Consider the following 26,251-nt stretch of genomic DNA (forward strand, 5'->3'; position numbering starts at 1 on the left):
TCCCCTGAGGATAACATTAAAAATTGTAGGCTTTGTATTTGGTTTCACTCTCACAAATACAGGGCCCTCCATAATGTTTGGGACAAAGACCTATCGTTTATTTATTTGCCTCTGTAATCCACAATTTGAGATTTGTAATAGAAAAAAATCACATGTGGTTAAAGTGCACATTGTCAGATTTCATTAAAGGGTATTTTTATACATTTTAGTTTCACCATGTAGAAATTACAGCAGTGTTTATACATAGTCTTCCCCCCCCCCCCCCATTTCAGGGCACCATAATGTCTGGGACACAGCAATGTCATGTAAATGAAAGTAGTCATGTTTAGTATTTTGTTGCATATCCTATGCATGCAATGACTGCTTGAAGTCTGCGATTCATGGACATCACCAGTTGCTGGAGGATTGCCGAGCCCGGTATCCGCGTGTGTGAAATCCTTGGATTTTATTACAAATCTGTCACAACGGGAACCCAACGGGTCCACGGGTTGTCTAGTCAACATATAAAAGACATGCTCAATTGGGTTCAGACCGGCCAATCAAGAATTGACCATTTTTTAGCTTTGAAGAATTCCTTTGTTGCTTTAGCGGTATTTTTGGGATCATTGTCTTGCTGTAGAATGAACCGCCGGCCAATAGGTTTTGAGACATTTGTTTGAACTTGAGCAGATAGGATGTGTCTATATACTTCAGAAATCATTATGCTACTACCATCAGCAGTTGTATCATCAATGAAGATAGGTGAGTCAGCACCTTCAGCAGCCATATATGCCTAGGCCATAACACCCCCACCACCGTGTTTCACAGATGAGGTGGTATGCTTTGGATTTTTCTTCTCTCCTCCATACTTTGCTCTTCCCATCACTCTGATATAAGTTAATCTTGGTCTCCTCTTCAAAAATAGGATGGCCAGGTTACAGTTTGCCAAGAAGTAATTGAAAGAGCAGCCACAGTTCTGGAAAAAGGTCTTGTGGACAGATGAGACGAAGATTAACTTGTATCAGAGTGATGGCAAGAGCACTCTGTATCTTCCCCTTTGCTCTATCCATTGTACTTGAGTTTGACCTGATTGCATTTATGGTATTATCTGATCTGATTTGATAGCATGAAAAACAAAGCTTTTCACTGTACCTCGGTACATGTGACAATCATAAACTTAAACAAATATTATTCTGGAAATGTCCAAGGAAGGGCTTCCCAGCGTTGCAATTCCTGTGATTAAAATCATACTTGTTATTTTCCAAGGTGATTCGAAGACTCCGTGAACGTGGAGAACCAATTCGCCTGTTTGCTGAATCCGACTACGAAGCTTTTCAACGTCTTCGAAAAATAGAAATCCTAACTCCTGAGATTAATAAGGTAATGTTTCCATTTTGTACGAGTGGCATTTTATACAGAAACAGAAACATTCCCACTTGAAGCTTGAATATCACAATGCTATGTTGAAGACTATGTTAATTCATGGATGGACACAATGTGCTGGAGTAACTCAGCGGGTCAGGCAGCATCTGTGGAGAACATGGATAGGTGACGTTTCGTGTCAGGACCCTTCAGACTGAAAGTGAAGGCGGGGAGGGGCGGGGGGGGGAGGAGGGAGAGAGGAGGGAGAGAGGAGAAGAGAAGAGAAGAGAAGAGAAGAGCTGGAGGCGACCAAAGACCAGGAACAATCGAGGCCAGTGGCAAATGAGCTTCAGCAGGGTGTTATCTTGTAGGGTTGGCTGGGGAAGGTGTGATCTCAAGAGAAGCATTGTGGAGAACTGTGGAACTGGTAAAATGACAGGGTGGGGGAAGGGGGCAGGGAGGGGAGGCGAGTGTATTAGAGAATTCAGTGTTCATACCGCTCTCCATCTCTCTTCTCCACCCCCCCCCCCCCCCCCCACTCCGCCCCCATCATCTCGTTTCAGTCTGAAGAAGGGTTCCAACCCAAAACGTCACCCATTCTTTGTCTCCTAAGATGCTGCCTGGACCCGCTGAGTTACTCCAGCTTTTTTGTGTCTATCTTTGGTATAAACCAGCATCTGCAGTAATGTCTTTAAACATACAGCGCAGAAACAGGCCTCTCATCCCAGCAAGCCCACCCCGACCAGCGATCACCCCCATACAATAGGCAATAGGTGCAGGAGTAGGCCATTTGTCCCTTTGAGCCAGCACCACCATTTAATGTGATCATGGCTGATCATCCACAATCAGTACCCCGTTCCTGCCTTCTCCCCACATCCCTTGACTCCGCTATCTTTAAGAGCCCTATCCTACACACTACGGACAATTTACAAAAGCCAATTAACTTACAAACCTGTACATCTTTGGAGTGCGGGATGAAAACAGAGCACCTGGAGAAAACCCACACGGTCACAGGGAGAACGCACAAACTCCTCACAGACAATATCCGTCGTCAGGCACGAACCCGGGTCTCTGGCGCTGTGAGGCAGCAACTCTACCGCTGCGCCACTGTGCTGCCATGGTTTTTTTGTTTCTACCTGTGGTGTATATTATATAAATGGTGTTACCTGCCTCCAAGTTAAAGGGAGAGCAGTGTGATGTATGTGATATAATTGGCATGTGTTATGTCTTGTGCGAGGGGACGCATGCGCTGGGGAGACTCAAGGTGGCGTCCTGGAATAATGAAACTTGTTAGTTTACTCCCGTATCTGAGTGTTATTTTAAGTCAGTCCCAAGCACCCAAATACACAACACTTCCCTTCTTGGAGGAAGATTGAGTGAACTTCATCGCCTTCCATCACAGTGAGGAATGTTGATTCTACTGTGGTGGATGTTTATGTTAAACTCTATCGTGTATTGCGTTTGTTTGACTTGTATGTCTGCACGGTAACTCAAATATCACTGGACCTTAATTGGTGCATGTGACAATAAATGTGAACGTTGAACTGGAACTTCAGTCTGATCGTTTCTCTATTCCTGCCTGTAGGGTTTGCGGAATGACTTGAAAGCTGCCATGGACCAGGTAGACCAGCAGTATCTGAATGAGATTGCGGCTGGACAGGAGCAGGGTGAACACGTGGAGAAGAATGACCTGAAAGTTCATGAAGAAAACACCACCATAGAGGAACTGGAGGTAAGTAAGGGCTGTGTATGATGGGGCTATCTGAAGGAAGGAGCTATGAAGGTTTTAAATCTTTGGTTTTATCATCTAACACTATCTTGATGAATAAATGGCAATTTGAAACACAGAATGGTCGTATTTTGCAGTGGGGTTAGTTGGAAATCTTTATCTATTCAAGATTATTTATGGGATTATGGACATTGTTGACAACCAGTTTACTATCCAACCAAATCGACTTTTACAACCTGATCGTTTGTCTTTATATTCATGATCTAACTCTGGTTAATTTTGTTTAAGAAAGAACTGCAGATGCTGGAAAAATCGAAGGTAGACAAAAATGCTGGAGAAACTCAGCGGGACAGGCAGCATCTATGGAGAGAAGGAATGGGTGACGTTTCAGGTCGAGACCCAGAAAGCATCTATGGAGCGAAGGAATAGGTGACGTTTCAGGTCGAGACCCTTCCGTCTCGACCCGAAACGTCGCCTATTCCTTCGCTCCATAGATGCTTTCCGGGTCTTGAACCGAAACGTCGCCTATTCCTTCGCTCCATAGATGCTGCCTCACCCGCTGAGTCTCTCCAGCATTTTTGTCTACCCTGGTTAATTTTGTGGTCGCTCTTTGATCTTGTCAAAATCACTTTATACCTTGCTTGTTGGGTAAAAACTAACTGCTTGTCACAGAGCATGAAAAACAGGCCATTTGGCCCAACTCATTCATTCTGACCATGATGCCCCATCTACATGAGTCCTATTTGGCCCATATCCTTTTACAACTTTTCCTATCCTTGTCCCTGTCCAAGTGCCCTTTAAATGCTGTTATAGTTCCTGTCTCAACTACCATCTCCAACAGCTCGTTCCATGTACTCGCAACCTTCTCAGTTAAAAGTTTGTCATTTAGGTTCCTATTATATCTTTCCCGTCCATCATAGACCAACCTTTGTTCTCTAGTTCTTGATTCCACTACCCTGGGTAAAAGACTGCATTCAACCTACCTATTCCCCTCGTGTTATTATAATAATAATAATAATAACAATATCTTTTATTGTCATTGCACGTCAGTGCAACGAGATTTAGTATGCAGCTTCCAACCGATGTAAAAGAAAAGTAAAATAAATAAATAAGCTGTGTGACGTGACCATCCGAGGGAGACAGTCCAGGGGGGATGGGGGGCACTCAGCAGGGCCGGTTCAGAGCCGCTATAGCTCTGGGAATAAAGCTGTTTCTGAGTCTGGAGGTTCGGGTGTAGAAGGCCTTGTAACGTCTGCCGGAGGGAGTAGTTCGAACAGACTGTTACAAGGGTGTGAGGAGTCTTTATGGATGCTGACGGCCTTCCTGAGGCACCGTGTGTGGTAGATGCCCTCCAAGGCTGGTAGCTGTGTCCCAATAATCCTCTGCGCTCTGTGGACGACGCGCTGAAGAGCTCTCCTCTCCGCCTCCGTGCAGCTGAGATACCACACAGAGATGCCATACGTTAATGTGCTCTCTGTGGTGCAGCGGTAGAACGTTGTCAGCAGCTGTTGGGGCAGACCAGTCTTATTTATTGTCCTCAGGAAGAACAGTCGTTGCTGTGCCTTCTTGACCAGCACAGCGGTGTTGGTGGACCATGTGAGGTCCTCTGAAATGTGAGTGCCCAGAAACTTAAAGCTGGACACTCTCTCCACACTTTCCATGCTCTCTATACACCTCTATAAGATCACCCCTCATCCTCCTCAGCCCTAAGAGTTCCAGCCTGCACAACCTCTCCCTGTAGCTCAGGCCCACGGGTCCTGACAATATCCTCGTAGATCTTAGGTTTGTTTAGTTTGGAGATACAGATTGGGAACCAGGCCCTTCGGCCCACCGAGTCCGCACCGACCAGCGGTCCCCGCTCGCTTCCACTATCCTACACGCACTAGGGACCATTTATTTCCAAAACCAATTAACCTACAAACCTGCGTGTCTTTGGAGTGTGGGAGGAAACCGGAGCACCCGGAGAAAACCCCCGCAGGTCACGGGGAGATCGTGCAAACTCCGTACAGACAGCACTCGTGGTCAGGATCGTACCCGGGTCTCTGTGAGGCAGCAACTATACCGCTGCGCCACCGTGCTGCCCAAACTGTGAACAGCTTCTCTGAACTCAATCCAGTTTCAATTCCCCGTGATTCAAAGCAGCCGATGCCACAGAAATAACACCTGATGCTTGCTGCAAGTTGTTAGCTTCCCAGACCTAGCCTGGGGGCTGATCCTAGCTTTATAGACAATAGACAATAAGTGCACGAGTAAGCCATTCGGCCCTTCGAGCTAGCACCGCCATTCAATGTGATCATGGCTGATCATCCCCAATCAGTACCCCGTTCCTGCCTTCTCCCCATATCCCCTGACTCCGCTATCTTTAAGATCCCTATCTAGCTCTCTTGAAAGTATCCAGAGAACCGGCCTCCACCGCCCTCTGAGGCAGAGAATTCCAGACTCACAACCCTCTGGGAAAAAGTGTTTCCTCGTCTCCGTTCTAAATGGCTTACTCCTTATTCTTAAACTGTGGCCCCTGGTTCTGGACTCCCCCCACCCCTCACCCCTCATCTCAGGAGAAAGTACATGACCTTAGCTTGACAGCGACGCAGTCTAATTTAAATCCCATCGCTCAGACTCCTACCGCCAACATGCTATCTTGGGCAGTGAAGATGAACAATTCTGTCGTCTGAAACAAAAATACAATACTGCTTGGCATGTCAGAGAACGTTTATATTGAGAGCAACAACATTGATGTATCAGATTCTCTGCTCCCAGGTCTGAGTGTTCCCAGTATTTTTTGTTTTTTGTTACCATTTAACGGAATTAATTTTGTTGAATATTAAGGAAGTAGTCAATAGACAATAGGTGCAGGAGTAGGCCATTCGGCCCTTCCAGCCAGCACCACCATTCAATGTGATCATGGCTGATCATCCCCAATCAGTACCCCGTTCCTGCCTTCTCCCCGTATCCCCTGACTCCGCTATCTTTAAGAGCCCTATCTAGCTCTCTCTTGAACCGGCCTCCACCGCCCTCTGAGGCAGAGAATTCCACGGACTCACAACTCTCTGTGTGAAAAAGTGTTTCCTCGTCTCTGTTCTAAATGGCTTACTCCTTATTCTTAAACTGTGGCCCAACTGTAGTCATACGGCATAGAAACAGGCCCTTCAGCCCAACTCATCAATGCCGACCAAGATGCCCTATCTAAATTAGTCCCATTTGCCCATGTTCGGCCCATATCCTTCCAAACTTTTCCTATCTATGAACCTGGCCATGGAATGGAGTGTAGGAAAGTGCTGCTCGTAGTGTGAGGTCAGCTTTGACCCACTGAAGGTGGAGTAGGCACAAGGGGCTGTGATGGCAATTTGTTCTGCTACTTGTATTCTGGAACTCCATGACTAGTTTACTTTAAAGATACAGCACGGAAACAGGCCCTTCAACCCACCAAGTCTGCGCCGACCATCAATCCTGCACATTAACATTATCCTACACACACACACACACACACTAGGGACAATTTAACCTAGCCAATTAATCTACTAACCTGTAGGTCTTTGGAGTGTGGGAGGAAAACGGAGCTCCTGGGGAAAATCTACGCAGGTCACGGGGAGAAGGTAAAAACTCCGTACAGACAGCACCCGGAGTCAGGATCGAACCCGGGTCTCTGGCGCTGTAAGGCAGCAGCAACTCTACCGCTGTGCCACATACTGCCCTGTACTAGTATAGTCCCCTCCTACAGTGTGTAGGAAGGAACAGCAGACGCTGGTTTAAACCGAAGATAGACACAAAAAGCTGGAGCAACTCAGCGAGACAGGCAGCGTCTCTGGAGAGAAGGAACTGGTGGCATTCCAGGTCGAAACCCGGGTCTGAAGAAGGGTCTCGACCCGAAATGTCACCCATTCCTTCTCTCCAGAGATGCTGCCTGTCCCGCTGAGTTACTCCAGCATTTTCTGTCTCTCCTACAGTGTGTTAGTCATAGAGTCACGTTGCACGGGAACAGGCCCTTTGGCCCAACAGGCCCTTTGACCAAGGTGTCCAGTCTCGACTAGGCCCGTTTGCATGTGCTTGACCCATATCCCGCTAAACCTTTTCTACCTGTGTACCTGTCCAAGGTGTCTTTTAAGTATGGGACACAAATACATATATTTAAATTTGAAAAATGATAAATCGATAGATGCACAGATAAATGAATAAATAAATCAATAAGTAGATTACAAATGTGGGCAAGTGGCACTAACATCTTGGTTAAGTTGGGCCAATGGATATACGATTCTGTGCTTATAGTACCTGCCTCAGCTGCCTCCTCTGGCAGCTCGTTACACCCGCCATAGTCTATGATTCTGGCATCAGCACAGGGACAGGCCATTCGGCCCACAATGTCTCTGCTATCTATGGCGCCAATTGCGACTAATCCCAACTGCTTTTACGTGGTCTATGTCCCTCTTAAGGGCCTGTCCCACTAGCCGATTTTTTTCGGCTCAGGGTCGCCAAGATATTTTGAACATTTCGAAATCCAGCTGCGACAAAAAAAAACGTTGAAAAAACACCGCGCGTCGATACGTCATCACATGGCGTTTTTCTCGGTGACCTGATACGTCAGTCAATGATGCCGGTAGTCGCCGAAAACAATTGCCACGTGGGACAGGCCCTTTATTCTATTAGCTACTGTTCAGTGTTTCATTTACTGTGCTTCAACATGTGAGCATTCATGGGTTGTTTTTTAATGCAGGCGTTGGGCGGGTGCTTGGGTCGAGATAACGACTACAAAGACATGGACATCATAACCAAAGTTCTCAGGGTAAGGCTGAATACATTGATGGTATATTTATGGTGGCGCAGCGGTAGATTCTGACGACTGTACGGAGTTTGTTTGTTCTCCCTGTGACCGTTCTCCCTGCAATTTACAGAAGCCAATTAACCTTCAAACTATTTATTTAAGAAGGAACTGCAGATGCTGGACAATCGAATGTAGACAAAAGTGCTGGAGAAACTCAGCGGGTGCAGCAGCATCTATGGGGCGAAGGCATAGGTGACGTTTCGGGTCGAGACCCAGTCTGAAGAAAGGTCGAGACCCGAAACTTCGCTCCATTGATGCTGCCTCACCCGCTGAGTTTCTCCAGCATTTTTGTCTACGTAGCGATTTACGAGAGTGGACAGTTAGATTTAAGTCTTTGATACTGGCTGCATTTTTGATGCAGCACCTCCTATAGATCCCTTTAATGGTAGGGAGGTCAGTACCCATGATGGACCAGGTTATATCTTCAGATATGGTATTCTTGCAAGAAGGGTCTCGACTCAAAGCGTCACCTATCCATGTTCTCCACAGATGCTGCCTGACCCACTGAGTTACTCCAGCACTCTGTGAAATGTCACCTATCCATGTTCTCCACAGATGCTGCCTGGCCCACTGAGTTACTCCAGCACTGCGAAATGTCACCTATCCATGTTCTCCACAGATGCTGCCTGGCCCGCTGAGTTATGGTGCAGCAGCATCTATGGAGCAAAGGAAATAGGCAACGTTTCGGGCCGAAACCCTTCTGGAAATAGGCAACGTTTCGGGCCGAAACCCGGAAGGGTTTCGACCCGAAACGTTGCCTATTTCCTTAGCTCCATAGATGCTGCTGCACCCGTTGAGTTACTCCAGCACTCTGTGAAACGTCACCTATCCATGTTCTCCACAGATGCTGCCTGACCCGCTGAGTTACTCCAGCACTGCGAAATGTCACCTATCCATGTTCTCCACAGATGCTGCCTGACCCGCTGAGTTACTCCAGCACTCTGTGGCCATCTCTGGAGCTGAACTTCACTATGGAACTCTACTATTGATATATTGATTCAATTTCCTTTCCAAATTTCTGCGGAAAAAAGTGGAATTATTTGAATCTAATTTCTTCGGTAATGTGCCGTAATCTACTTTTTTTTCTCCTTTAGTTTCTGCTGGATGTTTGGGCTAAAGCTCTAAATGCTAGAGAGGATTATTTAAAGGTCAATGTACAAGGCAAACTGGCTGGGGCGACTCACAAGCAAACGGAATCGTACTTAAAACCTCTCTTCAGGAAACTGCGGAAAAAGGTGAGCAGCCTCTTCTGCGAAAGCTGCAATCATGTCACTGTTTGTTCTAATTTCTAGAGGAGCTGTTCTCTGTGGCTATGGACCTGGGTTAGTGTGCGGGATTGGGAGAGTTTTGTTTAGCGATAAGGAGCAGGAAACAGACCCTTTGGCCCACCGAGTCTGTGCCGACCTGCAAGCCCCGTGCACTAGCACTCTCCAACACACTGGGGGACAATTTACATTTCTTACAGAAGCCAATTAAACTACAAACTTGTACATCTTTGGAGTGTGGGAGGAAACCCACGCGGGTCGCGGAGAACGTTCAAACTCCATACAGACAGCACCCGTAGTCAGGATCTGTCTGTACGGAGTTTGTACGTTCTCCCCCTGACCTGCGTGGGTTTTCTCCGAGATCTTCGGTTTCCTCCCACACTCCAAAGACGTACAGATTTATAGGTTAATTAGATTGGTATAAGTGTAAATTGTCCCCAGTGTGATCGTGTTAGTGTATGGGGATTGCTGGTCGGCGTGGACTCTGCGGGCTGAAGGGCCTGTTTCCATGCTGTATCTCTGAAAACTAAACATTATATCCCTTACCCTTTGTTTGTACACTGTGGACAGGTTGATTGCAATCATTTATAGTCTGTTTAAGAAAGAACTTCAGATGCTGGAGAAATCAAAGGTAGACAAAAATGCTGGAGAAACTCAGCGGGCGAGGCAGCATCTATGGAGCGACGGAATAGGTGACGTTTCGGGTCGATACCCTTCTTCAGACTGATGTGGGGGTGGGGGGGAGGGGGCGGGAAGAAGAAAGGAAGAGGCGGAGGCAGTGGGAGAGCTGGGAAGGGGAGGGGAAGGAGGGAGAAAGCAGGGACTACCTGAAATTGGAGAAGTCAACGTTCATACCGCTGGGGTGTAATCTACCCAAGCGAAATATGAGGTGCTGCTTCTCCAATTTGCGGTGAGACTCACTCTTTTATAGTGTGTTCACTGGAAGCACACAACAAAGAAAGCTTTTCACTATTTCATTCCATGTGATAGAGACAAATATGTAGGCAAGTTTCCCTGCCAATTCACCTGCAAAACTGGGATGTGGGAGCAAACCGGAACAGCCGGAGGAAACCCGGTTACAGGGAGGACGTGCAGACATCAGTCGTACGACAGGGAAACTTGCCCGTGCCGACCAAGATGCCTCATCTACGCTGGTCTGCCGCCTTTAGCCCAGATCCCTCTCAATCTTTCCTTTCCATGTACCTGTCTTGTCAATGATGTTCTAGCACTTGTCACAATTGCCCCCTCTGGCAGCTCATTCCATGCACGCACCACCCTGAGGGAGAACGTTGCCCCTCGAGTTCTGAGAACATCTTACCCCCACTCCCCCTCTCTGGTAATTAGTCCCCATATCCGGGTAAACAACCTTGCATCTGCCCTCATGATCTTTTACCCTAATCATCTCATGAGAATGGGATTAAAAGGTGAAAGGTGTCGTAGACTTGATGGGACGAATGGCCAAATTCTGCTCCTATAACATGATTTTATGCACCTCTAAAAAATCACTCTTCATCCTCCTGCGCTCGAAGGAATAAAGTCCTGGTCTGCCCAACCTCTCCCTATAGCTCAGGCCCTCCAGTGCCGGTAACATCCTCGTATGTCTCCTCTGCCACTGTGCCAAACATTTATCAGTTTAGTTTTAGTCTAGAGATACAGCGCGGAAACAGGCCCTTCGGCCCACCGAGTCCGCGCCGACCAGCGATCCCCGCACACTAACGCTCTCCCATACACACTGGGGCTAATTAACCTACAAACCTGTACGTTTATGGAGTGTGGGAGGAAACTAGAGAAAACCTACGCAGGGGGAGAACATGCAAACTCCGTACAGACAGCACCCGTGGTCGGGATGGAACCTGGGTCCCTGGCGCTGTGAGGCAACAGCTCTACCCGCTGCGCTGCCCGGTTCTGAACTGCTAAGTGTTTTCAGTAATGGGAATATATACAGTTGAACGTTCCCATAGCAATGCAGATTAGAATGTTTTTACCAATTTGACCTCAAAAGGATATAATTTATTGCTGAATAAATTCGCCGAGTATTCCAGAAATCCATAAACCTTGAGCAGCATTGATAGTCCCCTCGTGCTGATTGTACTTTGTGGCAGAGCGTGAGAAAGCTGACTGTGACATTCATAATTAATACATTATTCTCTCTGATTACTGCTGCTGCCGTGTTTATCGGGGTGACATTGTACAGTCTATGAATGATTAGCCCATTATAATTGGTGCTAACATTAAATTGCTATGATTTCATGTCATATGATATCGTGGAAATAAAAGTATGTTTCTTTTACTTTCCCCCACAGACTCTGCCTCAAGACATCAAAGAATCTATAACTGATATCATCAAGTTCATGTTGCAGAGAGAATATGTCAAGGTATGTCACCAATTATTAAGAAAGAACTGCAGATGCTGGGGAAAATCGAAGGCAGACAAAAAATGCTGGAGGAACTCAGCGGGTGAGGCAGCATCTATGGAGCGAAGGAATAGGTGACGTTTCGGGTCGAGACCCGGAAGGGTCTCGACCCGAAACGTCGCCTATTCCTTCGCTCCATAGATGCTTTCCGGGTCTCGCCCCGAAACGTCACCCATTCCTTCGCTCCATAGATGCTGCCTCACCCGCTGAGTTTCTCCAGCATTTTTGTCCACCTTCGCTAATTGTTACACACCTTTCACTATATTAAAGGTGCCTGTCCCACTTTCACGACCTAATTCACGACCTCTGCCGAGTTTGCCCTCGACTCATACTCGCAGCATGGTCGTCACGAGGTCGTAGCAGGCCATGATGCTAGTCGTAGGTACTCGTGGCATCAAGTAGGTCGGGGCGTTTTTCTAGCACGATGAAAAATGTCCACGAGTAAAAAAAGGTCGTGAATTAGGTCGTGAATGTGGGACAGGCCCTTTACAGTGTTGATAGTTTAATATGAATAAGATGAATTTTCATGCCAGAATTGTTTGTTTGAAAGTTAGAAATCAATGAGTTGTCAAAAGAGTTAAGGCTTAGTGCAACACATTTATATTGACAAAGAAAATATGGATTTATTTTTTATTTTCAGACAGATTGATGTTTTTTGGGTCTATATAGGATCTTAAATGAAGGTCCTTAATGATTTCCACTGGAAATGTTAAATTGACGCAGGATCTAACTTAACATTTCATTTCCAGTAGGTAGTTACGTCCCTCATTTCCCCCTCCTCATCCTCCTCCTCTTCAACCTTTCCCCGAGTCTGCTTCCTCATTCATGATTCTCCCAGCATTAGACTCCATCTACACCTCGCGTTGCCTCGACAAGGCCAGCAGCCCAGACCATCACACAAACCAACCTCCCTTCCACTGACTCCATCTACACCTCACGCTGCCTCGGCAAGGCCAGCAGCATCATCAAGGACCAGTCTCATCCCGGTCACTCCCTCTTCTCCCCTCTCCCATCGGGCAAGAGGTACAGAAGTGTGAAAACGAACGCACACCTCCAGATTCAGGGACAGTTTCTTCCCGGCTGTTATCAGGCAACTGAACCATCCTACCACAACTAGAGAGCAGCCCTGAAATACTATCTACCTCATTGGTGACCCGCAGACTATCTTTGATTGGACTTTGCTGGCTTTATCTTGCACTAAACATTATTCCCTTATCATGCATCTGTACACTGAATGGCTATATTGTAATCATGTATTGTCTTTCATGTACCGCAGTAATATAATAAACTAAAATCAACTCAACATTACCATGTCAAGGCTCATAGAAACAGGAAATCGGTGCAGGAGTAGGCCGTTCGGCCCTTTGAGCCAGCACCACCATTCAATATGATCATGACTGGTCATCCTAAATCAGTACCCTGTTCCTGCTTTCTCCCCATATCCCTTGATTCCATTGGCCCTAAGAGCTGTATCTAAGGGGATACTCCTCAATGCGATACTTCCCTTATTCTTCTAAGACAGCATGGTCCTCTTGATTCTGGCCCTTCTTCCACTGACCAATCTCCAAGGCAAATAATAAGTAAGTCGACTAAATGTACACACAAGGTGTCGGGTATGGTTGCATTAAAAACCATGTCCCATTGGCAAGAGAACCCTACTTCTGTACTCTATCCTCCTTGGAGTAAAAGCCAAGCATAATGCATGGAAATAATGAAGATAGTTAATGAAGATAGTTAAACCAAGTTGGCACTGTGGGTCACCAGCCAGACTTTTTAATATACACATGGGTGCCTTGGTTATGCTTACTTGATGGATTGAAAGATACAGCATGGAAACAGGCCCTTCGGCCCACCGAGTCCTCACTGGCCATCGATCACCTGTTCACGCCACCTCTGTTATTCCACTTTCTCATCCACACTGGGGACAATTTACAGAGGCCAGATATCCCACAAACCCGCACGTCTTTGGAATGTGGGAGGAAACCCAGGCGGCCACGGGGAAAACGTGCAAGCTCCACATAGACAGCAACGTCACAGTTGGGATCGAACCCGGGTGTCTGGTGCTGTGAGGCAGCAACTCTACCGCTGCGCCACCGTGCCGCCCCTTGACATGTAACAAAGAAAAATTCACTAGCTAACCAATTAACTAGTCACATTTTGTGTAGCCAAGTTGAGGAGTTGAGCCAATTAACATACAGGGGAATCAAGTACCAGAGGGCATAGGTTTAAGGTGAGGGCGGGAACGATTTAAAAGGAACAAGAGGTGGTGGGTGTATGGAACAAGCTGCCGGAGGAGGTAGTTGAGGCAGGGACTATCTCAACGTTTAAGTGATATTTAGACAGGTACATGGATAGCACAGGTTTCGAGGGATATGGGCCAATCGCAGGCAGGTGAGACTAGTGTAGATGGGATATGTTGGCCGGTGTGGGCACGTTGAGCCTAAGGGCCTGTTTCCTTGCTGTATCACTCTATGACACACTCTCTCTCTCTCTCTCTCTCTCTCTCTCTCTCTCTCTCGTGGTTTCTAGTGATGATATTAATTTTGTGTATGTATGAATTTGACATACACGGTTTGCTTTCCCTGCAGGCGAATGATGCTTACCTTCAGATGGCCATTGGCAATGCTCCCTGGCCCATCGGAGTCACCATGGTGGGGATCCACGCACGTACTGGTCGAGAAAAAATCTTCTCCAAGCACGTGGCCCATGTATTAAACGATGAAACACAGCGGAAATACATTCAGGTTTGTCTGAAAGCTCTGAGTTTAGAGAGAAGATGCAAGGCCAGAGGGTGGTGGGTGTATGGAACGAGCTGCCAGAGGAGGTAGTTTAGACTGTCCCAACGTTTAAGAAGCAGTTAGACAAGTACATGGATAGGTACACAAAATTGCTGGGGAAACTCAGCGGGTGCAGCAGCATCTATGGAGCGAAGGAAATAGGCGACGTTTCGGGCCGAAACCCTTCTTCAGACTAAGTACATGGATAGGACAGGTTTGGAGGGATATGGACCAAGCGCAGGCAGGTGGGACTGGTGTAGATGGGACACGTTGGCTGGTGTGGGCAAGTTGGGCTGAAGGGCCTGTTTCCACGCTGTATCACTCTATGACTAGTGTAATGGGATTAGTGTAGCTGGGACATGTTGGCCAGTGTGGGCAAGTTGGGCCGAAGGGCCTGTTTCCACGCTGTATGTCTCTATGACTCTGCGGGTGCTGGTTTACAAAATAAAGTCTCAAGTTGCCTGACCCGTTACTACCTGAAACGTCACCCATCCTTTTTTCTCCAGAGATACTGCCTGACCCGCTGAGTTACTCCAGCAGTTTGCTTCTATCTTCATTTATAAACTAGCATCTGCAGTTCTTTGTTTCTACTGCAGTAGCCATCGGGTAGAAGGTACAGGAGCCTGAAATCTGGAACGTCCAGGTTCAGGAACAGCTTCTTCCCCACAGCCATCAGGCTATTAAACACGACATCAAACAAGCTGTGAATAGTAACAGTCTATTATTATTATTGCACTTTATCTGTTTATTTATTGTGTATATATGGTGTATAGTCTATAGACACACTGAACGTTTATCTGCCGTTCTGTATTATGTTTACATATTCTGTTGTGCTGCAGCAAGTGGGACACATGACAATAAACCTCTCTTGACTCTTGGCTCTTGACTTGAGTAATTCAGCAGGTCAGGCTGCCTCTCTGGAGAACATGATTAGTCGATGTTTCACGTCAGGACCTTTCTTTAGATGTGTAGGAAAGAACTGTAGATTCTGGTTTAAATCGAAGGTAGACACAAACGGCTGGAGTAACAAAATGCTGGATACACAAAGTGCTGAGTTACTTCAGCATTTTGTGTCTATCTTTCTTTAGGTATTATGGGGCGGGGGGGAAGCTGGAAAAGATAATTTAGAGACCCGCTTAGTTTAGAGATACAGCACAGAAACAGGCCCTTCGGCCCACCGAGCCCACACTGACCATCGATTACTCCTTTACATCAAGTCCTGTTATCCCGCTTTTGCATCCACTCTTTGCAGACTTGATACAATTTTACAGAGACTAATTACCTAGTTTTTATTTATTTTGTAAATGTAAATACTGGTTCTGTTCTGTTTTGCACGATCCCGCAGGCATTGCCACTTTCATTTCATCTTGTATGTCTAGGTGACAAATAAAGTTGACTTGACTTGACATGGGATGTGGGAGGAGACCCTTGCACGCCGTCACAGGGAGAACGTGCAAACTCCACACAGACAGTCACTGTGCCCCTCCTATTGTTTTTCTTTATCTGAAGATTCCAGCATCTGCAGTCTCTTGTGTCTCCAGTTATGATGAGGGTATTGTAACTGCAATGGGATGTAGAATGATTGAGCAATAGATGTCATGTATTGAAGATTGTCCCAGTGAACATTTGTTACTTGTTTCTAGGGGCTGAAGCGACTGATGACCATCTGTCAGAAGCATTTTTCTACCGACCCGTCCAAGTGCGTGGAGTACAACGCTCTGTGATCTGCGTGCTTCTGGACCGGGTACAATATGTTCACGAGTTAGAGAGTTGGGGCCAACGTGAACCATAAACAATATATCATGTGCACCTAGTTAGTGCTTTGTACATTTTCTTCAGAAAGGCATCAAAACGCCAACGTTTCTCGGTTCCTACAACTGTTTGTTTAATATTAAATAACTTGTAAACATCTGTATTCAATTCTCTTCAATTAGTCTTCGAGTAATTCAAGACTTTTTTTAAAAAGGGGTCATGTGGGCATAACTCACGCAGTATTTTGGGGGTTGGGTGGGGAGGATTAGCAATTAGAAGCAGGGTTGTATTATTATGTATATCGTTATTAAATAGTCTCCATTTTTGTTCAGTTAGTTTTGGCTAAATCTCACTTTTGTCCCTCCGCTACTGTCTACTAATTGTACTTGCCTTGGTCGATAGTTTTTGTAGCATTGTAATATAAAACATTTATACGCTTTATGATGGTTTATTATTGTCGTTAGATGGGGCACGGCATGGTGGCGCAGAGGTAGAGTCGCTGGCTCGCTGCGCCAGAGACCCGGGTTCCATCCCAACTAAGGGTGCTGTCTGTGTGTACGTTCTCTCTGTGACCGCGTGGGTTTTCTCCGGGTGCTCCGGTTTCCCCCTACACTCCAAAGGCATACAGGCTTGTAGGTTAGTTGGCTACGGAAAAATTGTAAATTGTCCCCAGTGTGTAAGATAGTGCTAGTGTGCGGGGTAATCGCTGGTCGGCGCGTATTCGGTGGGCTGAAGGGCCTGTTTCCACGCTGTATGTCTAAAGTCTAAAGAGATACAGGGAACAGCTTTGTTTGCGTGCTATCCAGTCAAATCATACTGTGCATGACAGCAATCAAGCCGTACGCTGGACAATAGATAAATACCTGAATGCAGAATATAATGTTACACACTGTTCAAACAACATTGATTTGGATAACGTTATAATTTAACAAATCACCCTGAATATATATAGACATAGAGTCATGTAACAAGGAAACCAAAATGTCCCATCAAAGCCCCTACACTTTTTCTTATCCATGTCCTTGTCCAAGTGTCTTATAAATGGTCTTATGGTACCTGCCTCCACTGCCTCCTTTGGACACTTGTTCCATACATATAAATACATAAATAGAATATTGTACATAGATGGAAACATACATAGAAACATACCAAATTATAAAAGGACAGGACAAGCTAGATGCAGGAAAAATGTTTCCAATGTTGGGTGAGTCCAGAACCAGGGGCCACAGTCTTAGAATAAAGGGGAAGCCATTTAAGACTGAGGTGAGAAAAAACGTTTTCACCCAGAGAGTTGTGAATTTGTGGAATTCCCTGCCACAGAGGGCAGTGGAGGCCATGTCACTGGATGGATTTAAGGGAGAGTTAGATAGAGCTCTAGGGGCTAGTGGAGTCGAGGGATATGGGGAGAAGGCAGGCACGGGTTATTGACAGTGGACGATCAGCCATGATCACAATGAATGGCGGTGCTGGCTCAAAGGGCCGAATGGCCTCCTCCTGCACCTATTTTCTATGTTTCTATACACCCACCATCCTCTGTGTGAAAGAGCCACCCTCAGGTTCCTATTCATTTTTTCCCCCTTTCACCTTAAACCTTTATCCTCTGGTTCTTGATTCCTCTACATTGGATAAAAGACTCTGTGCATTCAGGTCAGGATTTTGTATATGTCTATAAGATCACCCCTTGTCCTCCTGTGCTCCAAGGAATAAAGTCCTGGCCTGTTCAAACTCTCCCTGTAGTTCAGGCCCTCGAGTCTGGGCAATGTCCTCATGAATCTTGTCTGCACTCTTTCAAGCTTAAGGGGGGGGTGGAAGATTGCAACCTTCACGTGGTCCGCCCTGTTTCGACTAATGCAGTCAACTCGACGTGCACAAACGGAAGATCAAATAGAACAAGTTGTCCAACAACTGTAGGCTCTGGACGCACGCACGAAAGAAGAAGCTTAATGGCGGCACGGTGGCGCAGCGGTAGAGTTGCTGCCTTACAATGCCAGAGATCCGGGTTCGATCCTGACTACACGTGCTGTCTGCAGAGTTTGAGTGTTCTCCCTGTGTCCTGCGTGGGTTTCCTCCGAGGTCTTCAGTTTCCTTCCACACTTCAAATATTGCAGGTTTGTAGGTTAATTGGTCTGGTATGAATGTGAAAATTGTCACTAGGATAGTTTTAGTGTGCGGGGATCGCTGGTCAGCGCGGACTCGGTGGGCCGAAGGGCCTGTTTCCGCGCTGTATCTCTAAACTAAACTTCCTTCCTGCAGCAGAATGTCCAAAATGGAACCGCACTCCAAATCTATCCTAACTCTTAAATATAACATTTTTAAGGTATCGACTTAAATTATGTTTACTTTGTTGGCACTTCCGCTGCAGATTTGGGTTGTTTTTCTTCTTGGAGTAGAGACTGAGATCGGGTGCTTTGAATAAAGTTGCTGACTAAAACAGCACTTGGCTGAGATCTCTTTATCTTGCCTGGAATTGCCAGTCTGAAGGAGGTCCCGACACGAAACGTCACCTTTTCACGTTCTCCACAGATGCTGCCTGACCCTCATTGAAATTTACCGAATAGTGAAAGGCCTGGATAGAGTGGATGTGGAGAGGATGTTTCCACAGCCTCAGAATAAAAGGACAAGGTAGACAAAGATGCTGCAGAAACTCAGCATCTATGGAGCGAAGGAATAGGTGATGTCTGAAGAAGGGTCTCGACCCGAAACGTCACCTATTTCCTTCGCTCCATAGTTGCTGCCTCACCTGCTGAGTTTCTCAAGCATTTTTGTCTTACCTTCGATTTTTCCAGCATCTGCAGTTCTTTCTTAAGAATAAAAGGACATATCGTTAGAAAGATGAGGAGGAATCTCTTTAGCCAGAGGGTGGTGAATCTGTGGAATTCATTGCCACAGACGGCTGTGGAGGCCACAAGTCAGTGGACATTTTTAAGACAGAGATTGACAGATTCTTGATTAGTACGGGTGTCAGGGCTTATGGGGAGAAGGCAGGAGAATGGGGTTGAGAGGGAACGATACATCAGCCATGATTGAATGGCGGAGTAGACTTGATGGGCCGAATGGCCTAATTCTGCTCCTATGATTTCTGACTGTTCCTGCCTGACCCACTGAGTTCCTGCAGCATCTTGTGTTTTGCTCACAGCTGATTTCTGACCACCCACCAACAACTCGGCCTCAATACTTTACAGGATTACCGACCTAGATTCCATGCACGTCCTGGTGATCGACTTGAAGGGCATGTGCTTGACAAATGCACAGCCTACGTGTACCAGAATGCTGAGCGTTAGACTGGAACGCTATCTGATGTCTTGAATATCTTGAGGCTGCAAAGATTATGCTTTGATGAAGAGTTTTTCAAATTAAAACCAAAGTTTATTGTATTTTTCAAACTGGATGGCCATCTGAAACAGATGGCCATCCAGTTTGAAAAGTACAATAACTTTGGTTTTAATTTCACACGATTCCACACCCAAAAACAGACTCATCGGGAAGGTCGGCTCAGTCCTGGGGGCGGAGTTGGAGTTGGATTCACGGGAGGTTGGTCTTGGAGGGGAGGACGCTCCTCAAACTGCGGAGCATCCTGGACAATACAGCTCGCACCCCCTCCGTGACACACTGGTCAACCTGAGGAGCACCTTCAGCAACAGACTGGTTCCACCAAGATGCAGCACAGAACACCACAGGAGATCCTTCTTCCCTGTGGCTATCAAACTGTACAACTCCTCCCCCTTCTGTCGTGGGGTAGACTACGTGGGACGACAGATAGCACAATGGGCTAGGTGTTCGGCTGGCAACCGGAAGGTAGCCGGTTCGAATCCCGCTCGGAGTGCATACTGTCGTTGTGTCCTTGGGCAAGACACTTCACCCACCTTTGCCTGTGTGTGAATGTGTGTGAGTGATTGGTGGTGGTCGGAGGGGCCGTAGGCGCAGATTGGCAGCCACGCTTCCATCAGTCTGCCCCAGGGCAGCTGTGGCTACAGAAGTAGCTTACCACCACCGAGTGTGACTGAGGAGTGAATGAATAATGCGATGTAAAGCGCCTTGAGTATTAGGAAGGCGCTATATAAATCCCATCCATTATTACGACTGTTCCTCCCTCCCCCCAATCTTTGCACATCCCCAAAGCCTTTCCACTTGTCACTTTAATTTCATGTTTCATGTATTTTGTGGTTTTATGGCCGTTGCGAGATCAATTTCCCTCCTGGGATAAATAAATTTGCCTCGTATTGTAAAATGATCATCTGTATACACATATTTATTGAGTCATGTAAAGGCTTCAACAGTCCCTCGGGTTGGCTTCCATCACCATTCTGTGCGTCTTTAAGTTTCCAAAGAGCCGATTGAATGATGCAGTACGGAAACAGGCCCTTCGGCCCACCGAGTCTAAAGACAGGCAGCTCGATTTGTTACTAACACCTATGAGAGAGAAGCGAGTGTCACCAAACTTCTGAATTCTCTGGGGTGGAACCCTCTCCAAGACAGACAGACGTGAAGCTCACCGTTTGACCTGTTTTTACAAAATGTTAAATGGTCAGCTCGACATAGACTACAAGACCTACACCAAACCCAAACCAATTAGGAGCAGACGAGGGCATTCGATCCAATTTGTGATCCCAGCTACAAAGACAGATGTGTACAGCAATTTGTTCTTCCCCCGCACAATTAAAGCATGGAATAATCTCCACCCAACTATAGTTACCCAACCAGATGCAACTAAATTTAAAGTAGCTCTTTCTTCCCAATAACCCTTTCTGGCTTAAGCCCTCCCTTCACCACCTCCAGTTTAAATTCCAGTTGGAATATTTTGGAGGACCAAGAAACCAAGAGTCCACGCCGACCATCGATCACCGGTTCCATGTTATCCCACTTTCTCATCCACTCCCTGCACACTGGGGGGCAATTTACAGAGGGGCCGATTAACCTACAAACCCGCACGTCTCTGAGTGTGGGAGGAAACCGGAGCACCCGTAGGAAACCCAGGTAGGAATTTCATTGTTCCTTTCAATAGGCAATAGGTGCAGGAGTGAGGCCATTCAGCCCTTCGAGCCAGCGCCGCCATCACTGTAATCAGGGCTGATCATCCCCAATCAGTACCCCATTCCTGCCTTCTCCCCATATCCCCTCACTCTGCTATGTTTAAGAGCCCCATCTTTCAGTCTGAAGAAGGGTCTCGACCTGAAACGTTACCCATTCCTTCTCTCCAGAGATGCTGCCTGCCCCGCTGAGTTACTCCAGCATTTTGTGTCTATCTTCGGTTTAAACCGGCATCTGCAGTTCCTTCCTACACATTAACCTACAAACAACCCTCATAGGCTGGAAATGTGAGCACTGCTGTAGAAATGTACATTTAGTTTAGTGATACAGTGTGGAAACAGGCCCTTCGGCCCAACTTTCCCACACCAGCCAACAATGTCCCAGCTACACTAGTCCCACCTGCCTGCGCTTGGTCCATATCCCTCCAATCCTGTCCTGTCCAACTCCTATCCCAAACGATGGGATAGTCCCAGCCTCAACTACCCCTCGGATTCCTATTAAATCTTTTCCCCTTCACCTTGAACCTATGTCCTCTGGTCCTCGATTCCCCTACTCTGGGCAAAAGACTGCATCATAAATCTTTTCTGAACCCTTTCACGTGGAGAAGGTACAAACTCCGTACAGACACCACCCGTTGTCTGGATCGAACCCGGGTCTCCAGTCTACCATCATTCTAATTATTGGGTGGAGTTTTGGTCCCCTTATTTGAGGAAGGACATTCTTGCTATCGAGGGAGTGCAGCGTAGGTTCACCAGGTTAATTCACGGGATGGTGGGACTGTCATATGCTGAGAGAATGGAGCGGCTGGGTTTGTACACTCTGGAGTTTAGAAGGATGAGGGGGTATCTCATTGAAACATATAAGATTATTAAGGGTTTGGACACGCCAGAGGCAGGAAACATGTTCCCGATGTTGGGGGTCCAGAACCAGGGGCCACAGTTTAAGAATAAGGGTTAAGCCATTTAGAACGGAGATGAGGAAACACTTTTTCCTCACAGAGAGTTGTGAGTCTGTGGAATTCTCTGCCACAGAGGGCGGTGGAGGCCGGTTCTCTGGATGCTTTCAAGAGAGCTAGATAGGGCTCTTAAAGATAGCGGAGTCAGGGGATATGGGGAGAAGGCAGGAACGGGGTACTGATTGGGGATGATCAGCCATGATCACATTGAATGGCGGTGCTGGCTCGAAGGGCCGAATGGCCTACTCCTGCACCTATTGTCTATAATGACTTTTCTTCCACTAACGCCCTGTTCAAGAGAGAGAGGGAGCCGTGAGCACAATGTCATGTGTCCCAACCACAGAACATCTGTATAAATACCAGTTCTCCAACATAATATTGGAAAGGGAATTCAAAGGTCTGTTAATATTCATGTGTTATACATGTGCAGATATGTGCAGTTGTTCCTGGCTGTTGAACCAACACAATTCTTGACAGATGTAAGTTAGTTCCACACTTCTTCCAAAGTTAGGATTAGACTGGGGGGGGGGGGGAGATAATTTATCACATTGGTGAGCAGGAGCAGTTAAAGACAGATTTGAAGTTATGATGGGGAAACTTTTTTTGCATTGAAATGTTTCATTTGAGAGAAGGCTAGACATAAAAAGCTGGAGTAACTCAGCGGGACAGGCAGCATCGCTGGAGAGAAGGAATGAATGGGTGACGTTTCGGGTCGAGACCTCTTCTCTCTCATTGAAGAGAACTCAACGCAGAACATGGGTGAGCTTATAAATAGTGTGCGGCAAAGTGGAACGGCCAAGTTAACCTTTGATAAACGAGTTAATTTTCAATGGGAACGGTCCCGAGCGACTGTAAATCTGTACTGCAGCAATTTCTGGAATGGTGCCATCCAGAACCAGGGTCGTCTGTGAGAATGTTCTCACAGTATTCCCGTAAACTGTTTCCAGCTGCCTGTCGTATCTGAAGCCAGTAGCAGTCACTAGATTGTCTCTGGATAAATGATATTTGGTTAGCTGCATTCTATCACAAATCCATTCCTCCTCGTTAAATTTTAACAGTCAAACCAACACCCCAATGAAAGCTGGGCAGCCTGGCATGAGCGATTTAATTTCTAGATACTGCAGATTGAACACCGTAGCCTCTCTCTATGCACAAGGCGGTTGCTTGAAGTAAAACCTCACACAAGTTGTTTTCCGCAGAGACCGCTCCCTACGTAACTACCTGGTCAATTCGTCCCTTCCCACCCAAACCTATCCTATCTTGCAACCGGAGGAAATGCTACACTTGTGTTTAAGAAGGAACTGCAGATGCTGGAAAATTGAAGGTACACAAAAAAGCTGGAGAAACTCAGCGGGTGCAGCAGCATCTATGGAGCGAAGGATATAGGCAACGTTTCGGGCCGAAACCCTTCTGGAAATAGGCAACGTTTCGGGCCGAAACCCTTCCGGGTTTCGGCCCGAAACGTTGCCTATTTCCTTCGCTCCATAGATGCTGCTGCACCCGAAATGCTACACTTGTCGCTTTACCTCCCCCCTCGACTCCATCCAAGGATCCAAGCAGTCGTTCCAGGTGCGGCAGATGTTTCACCAGCACCTCCTCCAACCTCATCTATTGCATCCGCTGCTCTAGGTGTCAGCTGCTCTACATCGGTGAGACCAAGCGCAGGCTTGGCGATCGCTTCGCCCAACACCTCCGCTCGGTTCGCAATAACCAACCTGATCTCCCGGTGGCTCAGCACCTCAACTCCCATTCCCAATCCGACCTCTCTGTCCTGGGCCTCCTCCATGGCCAGAGTGAGTCCCACCGCAAATTGGAGGAGCAGCACCTCATATTCCGCTTGGGTAGTTTGCACCCCAGCGGTATGAACATTGACTTCTCCAATTTCAGGTAGTCCCTGCTTTCTCCCTCCTTTCCCTCCCCTTCCCAGCTCTCCCACAGCCCACTGTCTCCGCAACTTCCTTTCTTCTTCCCACCCCCCACATCAGTCTGAAGAAGGGTCTCGACCCAAAACGTCACCTATTCCTTCGCTCCATAGATGCTGCCTCACCCGCTGAGTTTCCCCAACAAATAATCTTTGAACTGCAAAAGACTATATTATTTGCACTATATTTGTTCTTTATTGATTTTTTTCTCTTCCCCCATTATGCACAATGTTTACATATTCACATATTCTGTTGTGCTGCAACAAGTAACAATTTCATTGTCCTTTCCGGCACATATGACAATAAAACACTCTTCACTCTTGACATGTGTGTGTGGGTGTGTGTTGTCCGAGTCTATTTGTCTGTGCTGCTGCTGCTGCTGCTGCTGCAAGCATGGTTTTCATTCCCGCACTCCTGCCCGAACAATATACGACAATAAACTCGACTTGACTTGTACTTACCTGAAAATAAACTTTAGTTGAGATCTTCTCAAAATTCATTTGAGAAGATAGAAACATAGACAATAGGTGCAGGAGTAGAGGCCATTCGACCCTTCGAGCCTGCACCGCCATTCAATGTGATCATGGCTGATCATCCAACTCAGTATCCTGTACCTGCCTTCTCTCCATACCCCCTGATCCCTTTAGCCACAAGGGCCACATCCAACTCCCTCTTAAATATAGCCAATGAACTGTGGCCTCAACTACCTTCTGTGGCAGAGAATTCCACAGATTCACCACTCTCTGTGTGAAAAAAATTTTTTTTCTCATCTCGGTCCTAAAGGATTTCCCCTTTATCCTTAAACTGTGACCCCTTGTCCTGGACTTCCCCAACATCGGGAACAGTCTTCCTGCATCTAGCCTGTCCAGCCCCTTAAGAATTTTCTAAGTTTCTATAAGATCCCCCCTCAATCTCCTAAATTCTAGCAAGTACAAGCCGAGTCTATCCAGTCTTTCTTCATATGAAAGTCCTGACATCTCAGGAATCAGTCTGGTGAACCTTCTCTGTAATCCCTCTATGGCAAGAATGTCTTTCCTCGGATTAGGAGACCAAAACGGTGCGCAATACTCCAGGTGTGGTCTCACCAAGACCCTGTACAACTGCAGTAGAACCTCCCTGCTCCTATACTCAAATCCTTTTGCTGTGATCTGGGAAAAATGGACCGTTTATTTGAGCCATGACACTAATTAGATAAATGCCGAGCTGGATATGGGAAGATTATGTTATATAGAACTAGATGGTATGTTTGTATGAATATTGAATTATCTCCAGATAACTAATCAATGTCATGTTTTTTCTTTTTTAATTTGTGAACCACACGGTCTTATTCCAATTTTTTATTTATTTACTTTTTTCCCCTATCTACTTATTTTGTTTTATTTATGGTGACAGTGTTGCACTGTTTTGTAGATATCTCTGAAAAATCAATAAACATTTAAGGGAAAAAAAGAAAAGAAACTTTAGTTTAGTTTAGAGATAAAGCACGGAAACAGGCCCTTCGGCCCATCTAGTCCGTGCCGACCCATGCACACTATCCTACACACACTAGGGACAATTTACATTTTTTTTACCAAAGCCAATTCACCTCTTCAGAGATGCTGCCTGTCCCACTGAGTTATTCCAGTCTACAAACCCGGAGTGTGGGAGGAAACCGGAGCACCCGGAGAAAACCCACGCGGGTCACGGGGAGAACGTGCAAACTCCGTACAGACAGCACCAGTAGTCAGGATTGAACCTGGGTCTCTGGCGCTGTGAGGCAGCAGCTCTACCCGCTGCGCCACCGTGCCGCCCCTACTTCTAAACAAACAACTCCAATGGAAAGAGGGATTCCCAAGGTCAAAATCATAAATGGTGATAAATTGGAGTGGATAATTGGACATAAAACTCACTTCATAAAGAGGTCCATTAAATCAAGAATATTACGGCTGGTGTCAAAATGATCCCCAAATATTGACTTTGCTTATTCTATGTAGAATGAAAGACTCCTGGGATTCCATCCTCTGTGAATTTTGGCTGCCGACAGGATATTCAAGCAGAATGCTTCAGGTAGAGAAATAATGTTTGCAAGATCACGGCAGGGTAGTTGTTGGTACGGTTATACTTGGCTGTTAGTCTGTGATGGTGTTCAGCTAGGCAGACACAAAATGCTGGAGTAACTCAGCGGGTCAGGTAGCACCTCTGGAGAGAAGGGATGGGCGACACCTCCTCCCGACATCAGACTGAAGAAGGGTCTCGACCCGAAACGTCGCACG

General features: G+C 46.6%; 1 protein-coding gene across 2 annotated transcripts in view; it reads left to right on the forward strand.

The window, feature by feature from the left end:
• Positions 1–16,535, forward strand: part of prpf18 (pre-mRNA processing factor 18) — a 29,133-nt gene extending 12,598 nt beyond the window's left edge. For both annotated transcript variants that reach the window (XM_033040190.1, XM_033040189.1), the window contains 7 exons: positions 1,246–1,359; positions 2,927–3,073; positions 7,779–7,847; positions 8,981–9,121; positions 11,455–11,526; positions 14,154–14,309; positions 15,986–16,535. In XM_033040190.1, coding sequence (XP_032896081.1) covers positions 1,246–1,359; positions 2,927–3,073; positions 7,779–7,847; positions 8,981–9,121; positions 11,455–11,526; positions 14,154–14,309; positions 15,986–16,066 — 780 coding nt within the window. In that variant the 3' untranslated portion in view covers positions 16,067–16,535. The remainder of the gene's footprint in view (positions 1–1,245; positions 1,360–2,926; positions 3,074–7,778; positions 7,848–8,980; positions 9,122–11,454; positions 11,527–14,153; positions 14,310–15,985) is intronic.
• Positions 16,536–26,251: the final 9,716 nt, after the last annotated feature.

The sequence above is a fragment of the Amblyraja radiata genome, chromosome 21 (assembly GCF_010909765.2).
Source record: "Amblyraja radiata isolate CabotCenter1 chromosome 21, sAmbRad1.1.pri, whole genome shotgun sequence".
Classification (NCBI taxonomy): Eukaryota; Metazoa; Chordata; class Chondrichthyes; order Rajiformes; family Rajidae; genus Amblyraja; species Amblyraja radiata.